General features: G+C 30.1%; 1 protein-coding gene across 1 annotated transcript; it reads left to right on the plus strand.

Annotated features, from left to right (window-relative positions):
- The first annotated feature begins 3,996 nt into the window (after positions 1–3,996).
- Positions 3,997–9,530, plus strand: YAB2 (Plant-specific transcription factor YABBY family protein). The gene is made up of 6 exons (XM_022297384.2): positions 3,997–4,496; positions 5,920–6,045; positions 6,140–6,263; positions 8,363–8,411; positions 8,513–8,588; positions 9,080–9,530. The coding sequence occupies exons 1-6, from the start codon at positions 4,425–4,427 to the stop codon at positions 9,140–9,142; spliced, it is 510 nt and encodes a 169-aa protein (XP_022153076.1). The 5' UTR covers positions 3,997–4,424; the 3' UTR covers positions 9,143–9,530.
- Positions 9,531–15,839: the final 6,309 nt, after the last annotated feature.

The raw sequence follows: 15,839 nt of genomic DNA on the forward strand, positions 1-15,839 counted from the left end.
GGTCGAGTTTATATTATGGTATAAAATTATCGTATTTAAGATTGATAATTACGAGTATGTTTAATAATGATTTAGGTTTGTTTTTTAAATTTACATAAAATTTTAAAAACATTTTTAAAAAACAAAAAACATAAAATTCAACTTGACTATTAAACAACCCAATCTTTTAAAAATAAAAAATAATAAATAAGATGGTTATTAAACGAACCCTAAATTTTTACTTTTATCTTTGTTGAAAAAAAAATATCGAAATAAATATATAAAATTAAAAAATTATAAATTATAAATATTAAACCGAAAATTAAACTCAATTTATATACAAACTATAAGCGAAATCATTTCAGCAACGACATTAAGAAATGGAAAATCAATACACGTGGATATGTATTTTCAACTTGAGAAATTCATTTTAGAAGATCGAAGACAAACGAGTTGGAGATCCGTTGGCACGTGAGTACAACACAATGTACGGAAAATCGGAGGGTATTTTAGGGACGAAATTTTTATCATGCAAAGAAAATATTCATGGAAAATAAAAGGGCAAGTTTCACGTGATTTTTGGAAAAGTAAAAAATTAAGGGTATTTTAGTATTCGAATTCTATATTTTGTTTTTAGATTCGCCGCATTAAATGAATCATGTGAATACGTGTTTTGACCCATTTATTTTAAAAAATTGATTTTAAATTATGTGATGCAAATAATTAAAATGGTAAAGGTGTTGTCAAATTTTAATTTTGAAATTTTAGAATGGAGAATTCCATTAAAAAAATATATATAAAAACTTCGATAAATACCTTATTTTAGATTAAATGTAAATATTATAAATTATATAATATTTAAAATAAAAATTTTACAAAATTTCTATAACATTAATAAAAATGTGTTAATAAATTAATCAATATTATTTTAGATTCAATTCAAGAGTCGTAACTCCTCTAAATTTTACAAATATAAAGACCACGAACAACTTTTTAAAATGAAGATTCAATTTACTCATCTGCTACCAAATTATCCCATAAATACTTGTCATGGAATGTCTTTTCTTCAATTTTTAGATTACCAACTAAACGTAAAGCTAAATAATTTGAAAAAGGTCACATGCAATTTAATAATAGACTAGTCTTATAAATGGAGGAATATTAAAGAGACGTTTATTTACTCCTATTATTTTTCGTTTCTCATTTATTTATCTTTTCAAAACTGTGTATAATTTTTTAAAACAACACACTCAAGTTTATTATTTATTATTCTTATTTTCAATTATGGTAAAAACACAAATAAATAAAATGAGCTCCAGCTGGGCAGAATCGAAACGTTAGAGTAGAGCGCCGAGCGCGAGAGAGAATTGACGTCGGCAGGAACGGTTACTGTAGCAGACGACATGTCGGCGAGGTACCGAAAGCGGCGCAAATCGTAAGGCTTTATCCATGCATTGCATGCACAAATGACAGCTTGAACAAAGGCCAAAGGATTCCATTATTATTCTAATTAAAAAAAAAAAAAAGAAAATGGAAAAATAGAATTATTGGGAAACAGCTTAGAATTAGAATGCAGTGAGTTTATATGACAAAAAGTTGAGAGAGCGTGAGGGGAGAGAAAAGGAGGTCAAACCAACCCCTGTGATGAGACAAGATGTGATTAGTGATACAAAGGTTGAAACCCTTCCTTTTGTTTCCTTCCATAATTTATACACCTTTTTTTCACTAAAAGTTTACTCACACAGCATCTTCCAATACTATTTACACCCACACCCTCCTGTTCTTTTCCTTCTCATCACGTCTCTTCCCTTGTAACCATTTTGTTCTTATCCCTCTTCCTTAATAATTTTAGCCTCTGTTTACTTCAACGGCGAATCAGAATCAAGCGATGGAAGTAGAAATTTTTATTCGCTTTCACGTGTTTGCTAAATTGTAGAAATAGAATCAATTGGTGGGTCCCAATCTCATTCCTCCCGTTACAACCTCACACCAATCCCATTATCGATCATTATTTGGTGAGCTTCTACACCTTTTCAATGATTTAGTATATAATACACAGTAGTAGGTGTTAAATCCTAAGTTGTCTAATAAATGATAATCAATACAAATAGGAACTAAATGACATTATAGCTAAGAGTTTGAACAAATTAATTTTAACTAAACTCTATAATTAACCATATTGGACGAGTTATATGGTTGTAAAGAAACATCTATATTCTATAGTGTTTTTCTTTTTATTAACATTTTCAGCTTTAACTTTACAAAAACAAAAACTATTCACTTGGAAGGAAAAAGTAAAAGGTAAATAGTCAATTATGTTGAGTTGCATAATAATAAATGAACTCAATTGATATATAAAAAAATATATATTTTTATTGTAAAGAAAAATCCAACATGTTATTTTATACGAAGGTACAAGTGGGGAGGTGAGATCTAAACCTATGATGGATACTTCAAACCAACTTCATCAAGTACTACCAATTAATATATCTTAGCTTCCTCTTGCTGCAGTCATTAAATAACAAAATTTTTAAATCATTTAAGCATCATTACATACACTCAAAACTCAAATAATTAATTTGACTCCTTTCAATAAATGCATTCAATAATTAAATTTCTCTTCTTTCTCATCATGACATTAACAATGAAAAACAAATAAAATAAATTAGGTTTCTTTTATATATATATATATATATGATTGTAATTTTAATCAAGAAACTATAAAGAAGTTAAAATTCAAGAAGTAGTTTGGTAATGTTTATTGTTTTTATTTTTTTTGATTTAGAAAATATAAATATTTGTTAACTACCACTTTATTTCTATTTTCTAAAAGAAATATTATCCTCCTCCATTATATGTTTCTCACCTTTTTTTTTAATGAATGGTGTATGGTTTAAACAAAATAATAATAATAATAATAATAATAATAATAAATAAATACCTCGACCAAATTTTGGAAACCACAAAATCACTTTTATCTCTTGTTTCATTTTCATACTTTCAAAATCATAAATAGAACTATCATTTTAATTATCATTTCGTACTCATAAAATACATAGTACACATTACAAATTTAAGTATTCAAATTTTTAAATATTTTTTACTAATAGTACTCAAAGAGAACAAGAAATCTATTTCTTCATATATAATTTCAATAAAGGAAAGTAAAAAGAAAAAATTAATGTTTAGCCACACAATCTCATAATTGTTCTTTCTAGGAAAAAAAACAAGAAACAAAAAGTAAGAACAGAGAGGAAAAAGAGTTAAAATTCCCCCTAATAAAATACAACTACTCTTTTTTTATTAGTGTAACAAAATGTATGGCTAGAGATTGGCTCTTCAACCTTCAAAGATTATAATTAGATTTCTTATCTATCTTATCATACTCGAGTTGATATATAATTTATTTTTTTATATTTTATGAATTAAGACAATTGTATTGTAAAATTAATTGAGTTGTACGTGAAAATTGACCCGAACATTGATTCTATTATACTCGATTGGATTCTAAATAGACTATGATTCCACAATTTAAATACGTAGGTCGCCCCCCTCGTCCGGTACAGAGAAAGCCAAGAGAGAAGTGATGGTTAAAAGAAAAGGGCCTCACCTCATTCCCACCCACTCAATCCTTCAATCATAACGCACCCCACAACCCCCACTCTTCCCCCTCTCTCCTCATAAATCCCATAATTCCACCTTCCCATTCAAACCCCACCTTTTCTTTTTCTCTTTTTTTTTTTCGTTTTATAACAAAAGAAAAAGATGGATCTCACAGTCTGCAAAAGATTTACCCGATCAAATTTCGAGAATTAACACTATCCTATGAGCCAAATGGGTAAAATAATCTATACTAGACGGAAAACACCACCATAGATTCTAAAATTACGTTCTTCCTTACAAATATCTGCGAGACTAAATACACTAATTATATTACCACTATCTGATCTATAGAAGTTCCTCCCACTTACTTACTTACATTATAGCTCTCTCTCTCTCGACCAGAGTAGTCCCATCCTCATCTTAATTTTGAGATTTTTGTACACATTCTATTTCCATCTCTCTAGAAAAGCATCTTTCTCTTCTTTCTCTTTCTACCCATTTGTTTTTTCTCTTTTCTCTTTTCTCTTTTCTCTTTTCTCTTTCTCTCTACTTCTACTTCTGCTTCTCCCCCTCCTGCTTCCTCTTCCCCTTCTTATGGAAACATAGAGAAAGAGAATTTAGATTGATCAGAGAGTAGTGTGTGTGTGTGTGTGTTTTTCTTCCCCTTTTGTTTTAGTGGTTCAAAAAGGAGTGTGTTTCTGATTCGGCCTATACACATACATACATATATATATATATATATATTTTTTTTTTTTTTATAATTTTGTTTTAAAAAATTTGTTTGTTGTTGGTTGTGGGGAAGAGAAGGGATTGGAAAGATTAGATTAATCAAGCGGAAAGAAATGTCACTGGACATGATGGCATCGGAACGTGTTTGTTATGTTCACTGCAACTTCTGCAACACCATTTTAGCGGTACAAAAACCTCGACCTTTCTATCTTTATCTCTCCCTCCATTTCCCAATTCTTTGTGTGTTTATTTATTTATTTTTTCAACAAACTCCCCACTCTCTGATTTTGTGGAAAATTGTATATATATATATATATATATTTTTTTTAAGTTTTTAGTGACTGCCTACACCGTACTCTCGTTTTCAGCTGATAAGACCAGCAAAAAATTTCTCACTTTTTTTTTTATCAATTCAGACTGTGGAGGGAAAAAGAAAGATGTATTTCAGAAACCAAATTGTTCTTTTTACTGTTGGAATCTTGAATACTGGGTTGCAAATTTTGCGAGATCTTTTGCTGTGTGTGTATATATATATGTTTTTTTTTTCGATAAATCTGCATAAAAGAGGCTGCTTTTGAGAACTGAGTGCATATTTTATGAGGAATTTTGAGATGGGTTTTCATCCAAACCCTCAGATATGAACAAATTGTTCTCGAAAAGTGTAGCGGAAAAACCCAGCCAAATTTAGCATGGAAAAAGTTGGCATCTTGAAAAAAATTGGTTTGAAATCTAGCTTCAATTGGGGAAGTGAAGGGCTTCTAGATGTGAGAAATAATGGATCGAGAATTAAAAAGGCAACACCTAGGGTTCTTGATTCTTCCCAAAGTCAAGCTCAAATTTAGGTCTTTGTAATTAATCACGAGTGATGTTGATTTGATCTCTCTCTTGTTCATCTTTCGTACATAGGATGTCAGATGAATAAGCATCCTAGCTCGTAACTAAATCCGATCTCATTCTTATAAGCTTCTTCAAGCTCAGTTTTTTCCGACAAACCTGAATATAGATCAAATAGTTAAGACATCGGTAACCTCACCCGGAGATTCTATATTCTAAAAAAGATCCAATTTCTTGCTAGTCTCAAAAATGTGTGTCTCTCCATTTTTAGGGAGAGAGGAAAAAAAATTGCTTTTTTTATTTCTTAAATTTTTAATTTTTGCCTTAATCATAATACACATCCTTCGAAAAGAGTCTGGTAATTTAGAAACAAAGTTTGGCGGTTTGTTTTGTTCTTGATAGCAAAATGTGAGAGTGGGAAAAGCAGTAAATAAAATTAGGTATAGTTTGGTGACGAGGACTGTTCATCTTTTCTCTCATTCATGGCGGAAAAATTTTGGTTGCTGTAATATGGCTGACCCCTATGGTTTCCGTTCCCAGTCATGTCATTTTCTAATCTTCTCTCTCTCTCCCACCTAAATTTTCTCTCTTTTATCCTCTTGCTTGCGGAGCTGTCAGACTGGAAAGTCAGGAAGAGCCACAATGAACACAAAAAAAAATAGAGATTTTTTTCATCTACCCATTGCTGCCGAGTCATTCTCGCTTTTTTATTATTATTTATGCTATCTTTTGAGGGTGTTTATGGATGTTGTTTTTGTGTGTGTGTTGGGGCAGGTAAGTGTTCCATGCAATAGCATGTTTACACTGGTGACTGTGAGATGTGGGCATTGTTCAAATCTGCTGTCTGTAAACATGGGAGCTTCTCTTCAAGTTGTTCCTCCCCAAGATTCTTCGCAACAGGTATATATATTGAATTGATTAATTAATTAATTATGGAATTGACCATTTTGAAGTGTAAATTTTGTATGTGTTTGCTGATTTTAATTATATATAGGGTCATAAACAGCAGCAAGTTAGCAGTACTGGGGATTCGAGCAAAGAGAGAGGGTCTTCGTCTTCAAAATGCTCAAAAATTGACTCTGCTGAGCGTGACCAACACAGAATCCCTCCTATTCGCCGTGAGTCTCACTCTCTCCTTGTTTTTATTTCATAGTGAAAGTTTTTGAATTATAAATCACGTCTTGTTTTGTTGACAATTCAAACTCTTGTTTTAAGATTTGATGAATATGAATCATATGCTTTTGGCAGATTTGTATTTTAGAACTGTTTTTAGATGGAGTGATTTCAATGGCAGTGAAAATTTTGAAAACAACTTTTTAGATTTTGAATTTGAAACTTAAAAAAACTATTAAAAAATAAAATATTTTGTAGATATACTTATAAAAACCCATTTTTTTTTGGTTAAAATCAAAACAGGTAAAATATAATTATAGTATAATTATATAATATTGTAAAACAGTTAATTATTTAACAAAATGTTGTGTATATATATATATTAATAATATTTTAGATGGATGGTTATTAGCTATAGAGTAATTTACAAATATATCATTATACCCCTTTGAACTATTTTTTCAATTGACATTTAATTTACAGTCTGCTACCAAACATATATCAAAAAAATACGGTGGATTTTTCATTGAATCCATTGTTTTTATTAGTACAACAGGAGTTAGAATGGACTCAACTTTTGATAAGAAATAAGTTCTTTTAACCTATTGAGATAGATTGACAGAAAAAGAAGAGTTAATTACTGTAATAGTGCATGGGAATTTAAGTAACCATTTAAGTTATTTCAATCATAGTTTAAATGCCAAGCCAAACACACCCTAAACTGCTATCTCTCTATTGTCTCTCTGTGTGTGAGTGTACATTAATTAGAGTAATCACCTAGTTTATGACTTGGAAAAATAATTGAGGTCCATTTGATGAAGTTTTGGGTTTTTTTTTCTCATTTGGTCAAGACCCACTTTTATGTAACCATTTGATCAAGACCCACTTTCTTTTTTCCTTTTAGTTTTAAACTATATGTTGATTATATGACTTTAAAGCCATTTTTAGAGAAGTTCAAAAACATATAATCATCATCAAAGCAGCTTTAAAATGTTTAAACCTTTTCTCTCCTGGCTAATTAAGGAATTTCTCCGAACCATATAACTTAAAAATCTATTTCTTCTCTTAGTTCATATATAATGAACAAGGGAACTCTATCAAAGTTTTCTTTTGTTCTAGCAAAACAGACTACATATAAATAAATATATTTCTTCTCTTAGTTCATATATAATGAACAAGGGAACTCTATCAAAGTTTTCTTTTGTTCTAGCAAAACAGACCACATATAAATAAATATATTTCTTCTCTTAGGTTCATATATAATGAACAAGGGAACTCTATCAAAGTTTTCTTTTGTTCTAGCAAAACAGACTACATATAAATAAATATAAGAGAAACATACCGAGGGAAGACTTTCAGTTCAGAGATTGTGAGAATGTGAACAAGAGAAGCAACAATTTTGATATCTTCCGAGAAATGGTAGAGTTATTGTACGTTCTATATATAAGAAAAAAGTCGATTGTTTCTTTTCAACCACATGAATGACAAACTATATATTATAAAAAGCTATATATTTGTAGTTTTTTCTAGTAGAAAGAGGTAGAGGGTCAAATATTTAATTAACTCCAAAGGAGGGCAGTAGTAATTACAAAATGACATGGCATAGAATAACTTCAGCAAGGCAAATAAATGAAAGAAAAGTTTTTTTTTTTCTTGGGTTGAATTTAATGGCATGCATATGGATGGCCCCATCTAGGATGGTGACGATACATGCATAATAGAATCTGACCCATCAAAATCATGGGCCATTGCTTATACACATATATGTCATTCCGTATGTATGTATGGTATCCATGCCATGTACTGCTTATTTTGGTTAACACTTAGCACAAAAATATGATAACTCTATCCATACCCTTTCTCTGTATTTGCTCTTTCACTCATCTGTGATATGTCACTGATTTCTGATCTGCCCTTTTTTCACTCTTTTTTTCAACTCTATTTTCCCATCACATTGCCTTTTAATGAAACACTTCTTATTGGTTTAACATGATCATTTGTGTTATATAACAACTTCTTGTATACTGTGATGATTTCAGTATCATATTTGTGTTGGTTTTGTGTTTTTTGAAATTATAATAATGGTTTTGGGTACTGTTGGCAGCACCGGAGAAAAGACAGCGTGTTCCTTCTGCGTATAACAGGTTCATCAAGTAAGGTGATTGCTTTATTAATTACTTCGAGCCTTAGTTTTGCTTAATGTTTTATTTTTTGGTTGCAATGAAATTAATTGAGAAATTTGAGGACTTTGTAGAGAGGAAATCCAAAGGATTAAGGCTAAAAATCCTGACATTAGCCATAGAGAAGCCTTTAGCACAGCAGCTAAAAATGTAAGTTCTTTGTGTCTCTCTCGTTCCCTCGTTCTTGGTTATGTGATTTATCATCTTTTTTCTGCCTTGGATTTCTGTCTTTGGGATGATGTTTCATATCATAATTTTGTAGTCATTTTTTAAATATGTTTCTTATAAACAAACTAGTTAATTTTTTTTAGAAGAAGAGGTAATCATTTCATTTAAAGTATGCCATAAAATTTCAGTTTTAGTCCTATTTATACTTAACTTTTAAAATATTATGATTAGTCCAGGAAATATGTAGTGTAATTTGTTTTCAATAATGTCATATATATATATATATATATAACAGACCATTTTTCTTAATAAATGTCATATATATATATATATATATATATATATATATATATATATAACAGACCATTTTTCTTAATATATTTTCTAACCCTAATCCCACTAATATATAATATCGAACATTGGTTGATTTAAGTAATTAATTCAACTAATTTATTGGGTGTGTTTGGTTGCAGTGGGCACATTTTCCTCACATCCACTTTGGACTGAAGCTGGATGGAAATAAGCAATCAAATTAAGCTTGAATTTTAGCAGGAGACATTATGGTGGGGGATCAGATCATAAGTCCATCCAAATCTCCAATGGGGTTCTGCCACCTGTTAATTCTAGAGATAATTATGACGATGTGTCAGTAGATAAAAAAAATATTAAATAAAACACCTTGTTTTTTTTTTCCTAAAACTGTGTATCAATTTAGATCTATAATTCCAAAAGAAATGAGGTTGATGAAGCCCTCCTGCCCTGAACTCCATTCTCTGTAGGAAAGGAAATTACTTTGATAACCTCACCCCCCATGTCCTTTTTAATAGGTGTGATGTAATTTTATTTTGTCCCATCTCTCCTTGTTAACAAGTTGAGATTGTTAATGAGATTACCATATCTATAATCTATTTATTATTGAGATTATTCTTCATTGGTAGAAGAAAAAGTTATGTATTCGAACCATTGCATTCAAGTTAGATATCTATAAATGAATTAGATTTCGCGTAACCAATCAGCTTAAGCTTTTGATAGTATTTCTGGATAGTGGACCACTGTAGTAGCGAATGAGAAATATATTTATATAGACGAGCACGAGAAGGAGCTTATTAAGACTAGAGGTAGCAGTTTAATTTGAGAAGCGATGTTGTTTTAAGGGTGGGCGGGCATGATGGATATTGATCGTTACAGTGTTTGGCAGAAGAATTCACACCCACCCATGAGAAAGAGAGAGAGGATATGATATGATATGATGGTTACAGTTCTTGAGTACTGTGTGTTTATATGGGTGTCAGGGTGACACAGAGAGCAGATTCATTCATTTTATGTAACGAAATTCAAATCTAGCTTTCTCTATTTTCTATTTTTAAGAAAAAAGAAAAGAAAAGTGGGATTGATTTTGTTTTGTTGGCACCGAAAAGACATACAGAAAGATATGAAAAAAGGCATTTGCGCTTTGCATTGGGGTTACAAACAACAGCTTTTTGGAGGAGGGCAAACCAAAACCCTTTCCCTTCGCCAACCAAAATCTCTTTGCATATATTCTTCCATTTACACCCCCACAATATTCCCCTTTTCAATTCCCTCAATTGTTCTTCTTCTTTTTTTTTTCTTTTGTTATTTAAATATATAATTTGCATAATCATACCCAAATACTCACACACATATATATATATTTATTTATCTTCCACAAATTTATGGACATAACAAACCATCTAAGAATATGTCTATCTATATTGTCCCTATAAAGAATTAAAACACCCACATGCACATATATATATACACTCAAACCCTATGTTGTAGAGTTGTGATTGGATGCTTTCAGAAAATATCTCACCTTTAGAATAAATTATAAAGAAAAAAAACAAACAAACAAAACAGCCAATGTGCTCTCATTTTGAAACAAGTAGCATAAAATATAAAAATTTGAAATTCAACCCAACACAATTACTTTTACCAATCAAAATCTTATAATTTTTTTAGAAAATATTCACGAAGTTTGTTTTGAGCTCACCAATTTTAGGTTGGATACCAATTTGAACTTACTGAGTTTTGATATCATATCAATATTCACTGATTTAATCTCAAAATCAATTGACAATATAGGTGATTTTGTTAGGTCTCCTGTTATTGTTTCAACATGGGATCCTTAACAGAAATATCATAATTAATTAAAGAAGAAAAAAAGATGGATCAAAATCTTACCCACATTTTTTGAATTCCACAGTTTGCATAAATATAAAAGGTTTGAAACCCTAAAAAGAGATTTTGAAACTATATTTAAGAAATTGCATGGTATTGAGTATTGATAAGAGAGACATGTGCTGTATTCCAATTTCGATTGGCCAATCAGATCCCATACCATTTTTTTACACATTTTTGTTTGTGTTGTACAACATACATAAATCAAAACCCACTTCTGGTTTTGCAGTAATTCAGAATGCAGAGATTAATATTTAATTTAATTTAATTAGATTGAAAAAAGTCGAATAAGAATAATAATAATAATAATGATGATGATGATGATGAGAAGAGAACACAGTAGAGAATCTGAAACGTCAAATCATGTAGTTGGTTGAGAGTTTTGGAGCGATGTGGGAACTGGAAGGGAGGCTTTCACTTCATGAATGGGTCCTGTCCGAAAGATAGATGAATGGATGGTTGGATTTTACTTTTACTTTACTTCCTTTTTTTTAAAAAAAAATTAAATTATTATTATTATTATTAGCATTATTATTACAACACATTTGGAAATGTCTGTTTCAATGAATATGTCATGTCAGTTGTTCATGTCTTTCTCTCTCTCTCTTAAACTGAAAACAGTGTTTCAACTCATCTCTCTCTCTTAAAACAGAAGAAAGAGAGAGATATGAGTTGGTTTTTATTTGCTGAATTTGATCAATATAAAATTCCATTCCCATTCCCAGCTCTGAATTTGATTTTTATACCAATTCTCCGTGAAACATAAAATACTGTGCTTCTTCCAACGATTTTTGGTAAAAGATTTCATTGATAAGATAAGTGATCTAAAAATGGTTTAATAGACCTATAGATTACTCTATTCATGAACCAATTGATTTTGAGATGAAACCACGTGAATGTTAATAATACACGATCTTGTCAACTGATTTTTGAGATGGAACCTCATGAATATCAATATGATATTAGAGTCTAAAATTTTAAATGAACATCTGATCAAAAAATGAGATTCGGCCAAGATCAGTGAGCTAAAAGAGACACGATCTTGAGAAGCATGTAAAGATGATATAAGATAAGAAGCCTAACAAAGATTTGTAATAGACATGTGCTACTTATTTCAACGTAAAGAAAGAATCACTTAAATATCTAGAGACGTTTGAGAGATGGGTTCGGAATCTTAAACTTGAAAAGGTAAAAGAGAGTTTAGGAAACTTATGCTTGTGGTGCAGATCTAAGAATCTGATTTGAGAAAACCGTGTGAAATAATTGGTTTAAGGAACTCTGTTTTAAACACAAACTCCAAAACCGACAAATCCATGCATGGGACAAATATAAGTTCGACATCTTAAGCTTAAAAATATAATTTTTTTTCTTTCAAATTCTTTTAATATAGAGAATTTGTGAGTTTGGAGCCCGGAGGAGCAAAGCTCATTTTCCTTTTCCTTTCAGGGTAAAGCAGACTAACAAAGACTCAACAGCTAAACTCTTGCCCTTAAACACTCGAGTCCATGAGATAGACTAGTCAAACATGTGTTTAGCGGTGTGAGCGAGTTTGTTAATTTAATTATCTAGATTATGGTTTTGTTAAATACCACTGACTACATAAATCTATATTTTATTATATATACAAATTTAATTTAGGCTTATGAAACCTACTCATTTTTATATTTACAAATTGTATAAACTGATGAAGAAATGCATATGCTAACACAAATATTTTATAACTTACTGTATTGTAAAATACATATTATACAAAAACACTCTAAACTTCAACTTCATAAATCGAGGCTTAATTAATGAACAAATCATTCTTAATAAAGTTGTCGTGTTTTTACCTCAATTTCAAGATTCTCAGTGTGCTTTTGTTGACAAAGTGGAGTAAAAAAGAAGGAAAAAATGATCGCGGTCTCTGTAAAATCATAGGAGACTTTTGTAATTTTGTTTTTTGTTTTTTGTATTTTTCTAATTTCACTGAAAACTTTGAGGATTGAACCAAAACAGGGTCTACAGAGATTAAATTTGTCACTTTCTTAGGTCCTAATGTTTTCGTTTCTTTTCCTGTTTTCTCATTTTAATAAAGAAAGATTTAATTTTATGGTCCCAACAGTACCCATGAACTCAACAATAATTATAAAACAATATATATTTTTTAATTTACGAAACAAATTAGAAATGAGAATAAAAAAGAAGAAACTTATTTTTTTTTGTTTTCTTTTTTCCCTAAAATTTCTAGACAATTTTAAAAGTTTTTCTAAAAAATAGGAAATAAAAAACATAAATAGTTATCAATGCTTACCTTTCTTACTAAAATTGAAAACAACAAACAGGAAAACGAGAACATTATTAAACGGGTCCAGTGATTAAGTCGTTCTCGTTTTCATTTTTTGAGAAACATAAATATTTGGTATCTCGTATGATAACAAAAACAAATTTATTGTTTATTGTTCTTTTTTAATTTTTTCCAAATTAACATGTATTGATGAAAGTATTATTTTTTACTTATAAGATGCATAATAAATCTCAAAAAATAAATATAACATAACAAATTGGAATATTTAATTTGAAATTTAAAGTAAAACTTTTACTTTTTTTTTAATTTAAAATTTAAGAGAAAAAAAAACAAAAAAAATGGTTACTTAAACAGGTTTGAAAGAAGAAGAAACAAAAACACTTCTCAAAACTCAAATTGTATTTTTATTTATTAAAAAAAAAAAAGAGAAAACAAGAAACAAGAAATCAAACACTTTTCTAAGTACGGTTAGGTAGGATTAATATACGTCTAATTTGAGGTCTTTAGAATAATTTGAGGAGGACGCGTTTAATAATAATTTTACGTATGGGGTTGTTAATCTAGTAAATTATTTTTTTCATTTTACGCCAACTATTTTTCAAACGTTAGCCCAATTTAGAACAATAATAGTTTTTCGAAATCCTCCATACCCGAGCAAATCAGAAAACAAGAAAGTAGTTTATGAAATTAGTTACCAAGAAAACAAAATTGTTCTGAAAATGAGAAAGTCCTATTTTTGTTTAGTCTTTTCTTTAATAAAAAAAAAAAGAGACCGAAATTTTAATAACAGTCCAAAACGAGTCTTCGGAAACAAATTTAAGAATTTATAATGAGTATTTTAAAAAGATAATTTGGACATAGCTCAACTAATTAAAACACTCTCTCATCCATTGAATTAAAATTTTCAATCCTACCTGTCGTATTAAAAAAATTAGTATTTGAAAAAAAAAAATAATCAAAACAACCTTTTACACTTTTTTTTGGCTTACAAATAACAAGAAACTCCTTTAATAGTAATTCTTTTATAAAGTGCTTTACGTTTTTCAGAAATAACATAAAGCACACCAGAATTGACACTTAAAATTCCCATTAAAAAATTAAAAAAATATATTGAAAATTTACACATACATATGTAACTTGATAGAAACATTCAGTCCCTATTGTTTATCATAATTTTATTTTGGTCCCTATAGCATTACTGTATTGAATACATGACATGTCTCTTATATACATGGCAATGAATCGGTATTTTTCATTCGGCCTACTTTACAGCTAATTGACCATATTAAGATTATTGGTAGATTTTCGAGTGAGAGTAATGAAAGACAGTTAAATATTCATAAAGTGAATTAAATCGTAAGAACCTAGTTGAAACTTTTAAAAGGACGGAATTGAAATTAAACTCATGATATAATTGAAGGAAAGGGAAGAATGTGAAGGCGAGTAGGAGTGGTCCAGGTGATAGGGGCTGTATAGGTAACCTGCGCTGCAACAAAGAAGAAGGAATTGTCACATCTCACTCAACCAACAAAGGAAATAAAAGAGTTTGTGGTCCAAACTACTAAGCAATCAACTTCTCTGGGAAACCCTCATTTCCTTCGCTCTCTCTACCCATATGGACATTTTCCACCATTTTTTCTTCTCACCCATCCCACTCAATTGCCAATTGATTATTGTAGTTTGTGATTTCACACCATTTCTGAAAAACAAAACAAAACAAAAAACACAAAATTTGACTCCATTCCCATTTGAGGGTGAATACAGCATCACTTTACTATGTCCACCAAACAGTAGTCTCATCCCCTAGCTAAATCAAAGATATGGAGAGTTGGCTAGTTTTCTGGTGGGGAAAAATCCTTCAATGGAGGGTCAAGAGAGACCTTGTTCTAGAAAGAATTTGAAACTGGTCAGAAGATGGAGAGTAAAATTTGAAACTTTTTGTCGAGTTTTTGGAAGATGGGGCACAAAATGGGCAAATTTGTTTGACTCTCTTGCCAATCACTCTCATCAATGACCCATAATCTCTTGAGTTTGATTTTGATATGTAAATTTTGTGGTGGATTTTGGATTCTTTGTGTACTTCTTAATAATTCAAGTGGATAAGTGGTTGGATACTTTGTGCATTATTGATGAGGAATTTGATGCGATGGCAACTAAAGATAAATATTTTCGGCTTAGGTTTATTGGAGATTTAAGATAGTTCAATTTGGTTATATGTCCTAGTTCCTATAGTTTTAAAATTTCCATGATAATCTCTACAATTTGGTTAAATTTCTAGAATATTTGTATTGTCAATGGATGTCAATAATTTTCTTTAGACATAGAGAAGAAAGATAATGAATTGACATTTGACATAAGATACATGTATATGTTAAATTGACATTTGACCCACCATTCTGAATTTCAGGTTTCCTTTTATACTCGAAAACTTACCGAACTTCCTCTATTTTTAACCAATCTCGAACCTTATACAATCAATGAACACTGGCTCATAAACTTGAAATAAAAAAAAAAAAATTTAATCTCTCAATGAGAGCTCCTGTATCATATATTGATATGCCTCACTAGATAAAATGTAGACACAATGACATCAAAATTGAGTAAAGACTGTTCCAAACATACCTTGATTTCTTTTAATTTCATTTCTACTCTTGATTGTCCAATCTGCTGCTGCTTCTCTTCTTTTTCTGTGCTGGGGAATACAAGGAGCATGTGCAAGAATCGATGCACATTGTTCATGACAAGAT

The sequence above is a fragment of the Momordica charantia genome, assembly GCF_013281855.1.
Source record: "Momordica charantia cultivar OHB3-1 chromosome 2 unlocalized genomic scaffold, Mcharantia_2.0 BLBB01000002.1, whole genome shotgun sequence".
NCBI classification, from domain to species: domain Eukaryota; kingdom Viridiplantae; phylum Streptophyta; class Magnoliopsida; order Cucurbitales; family Cucurbitaceae; genus Momordica; species Momordica charantia.

What these genes read in the sequence shown, in the direction of transcription:
- YAB2 (XM_022297384.2), top strand. Translation starts at nt 4,425, where the DNA reads ATGTCACTGGACATGATGGCATCGGAACGTGTTTGTTATGTTCACTGC. An exon ending in TCTGCAACACCATTTTAGCG is followed by an intron (nt 4,497 to 5,919) that starts GTACAAAAACCT and finishes GTGTTGGGGCAG; the next exon opens with GTAAGTGTTCCATGCAATAG. An exon ending in TTAGCACAGCAGCTAAAAAT is followed by an intron (nt 8,589 to 9,079) that starts GTAAGTTCTTTG and finishes GTTTGGTTGCAG; the next exon opens with TGGGCACATTTTCCTCACAT.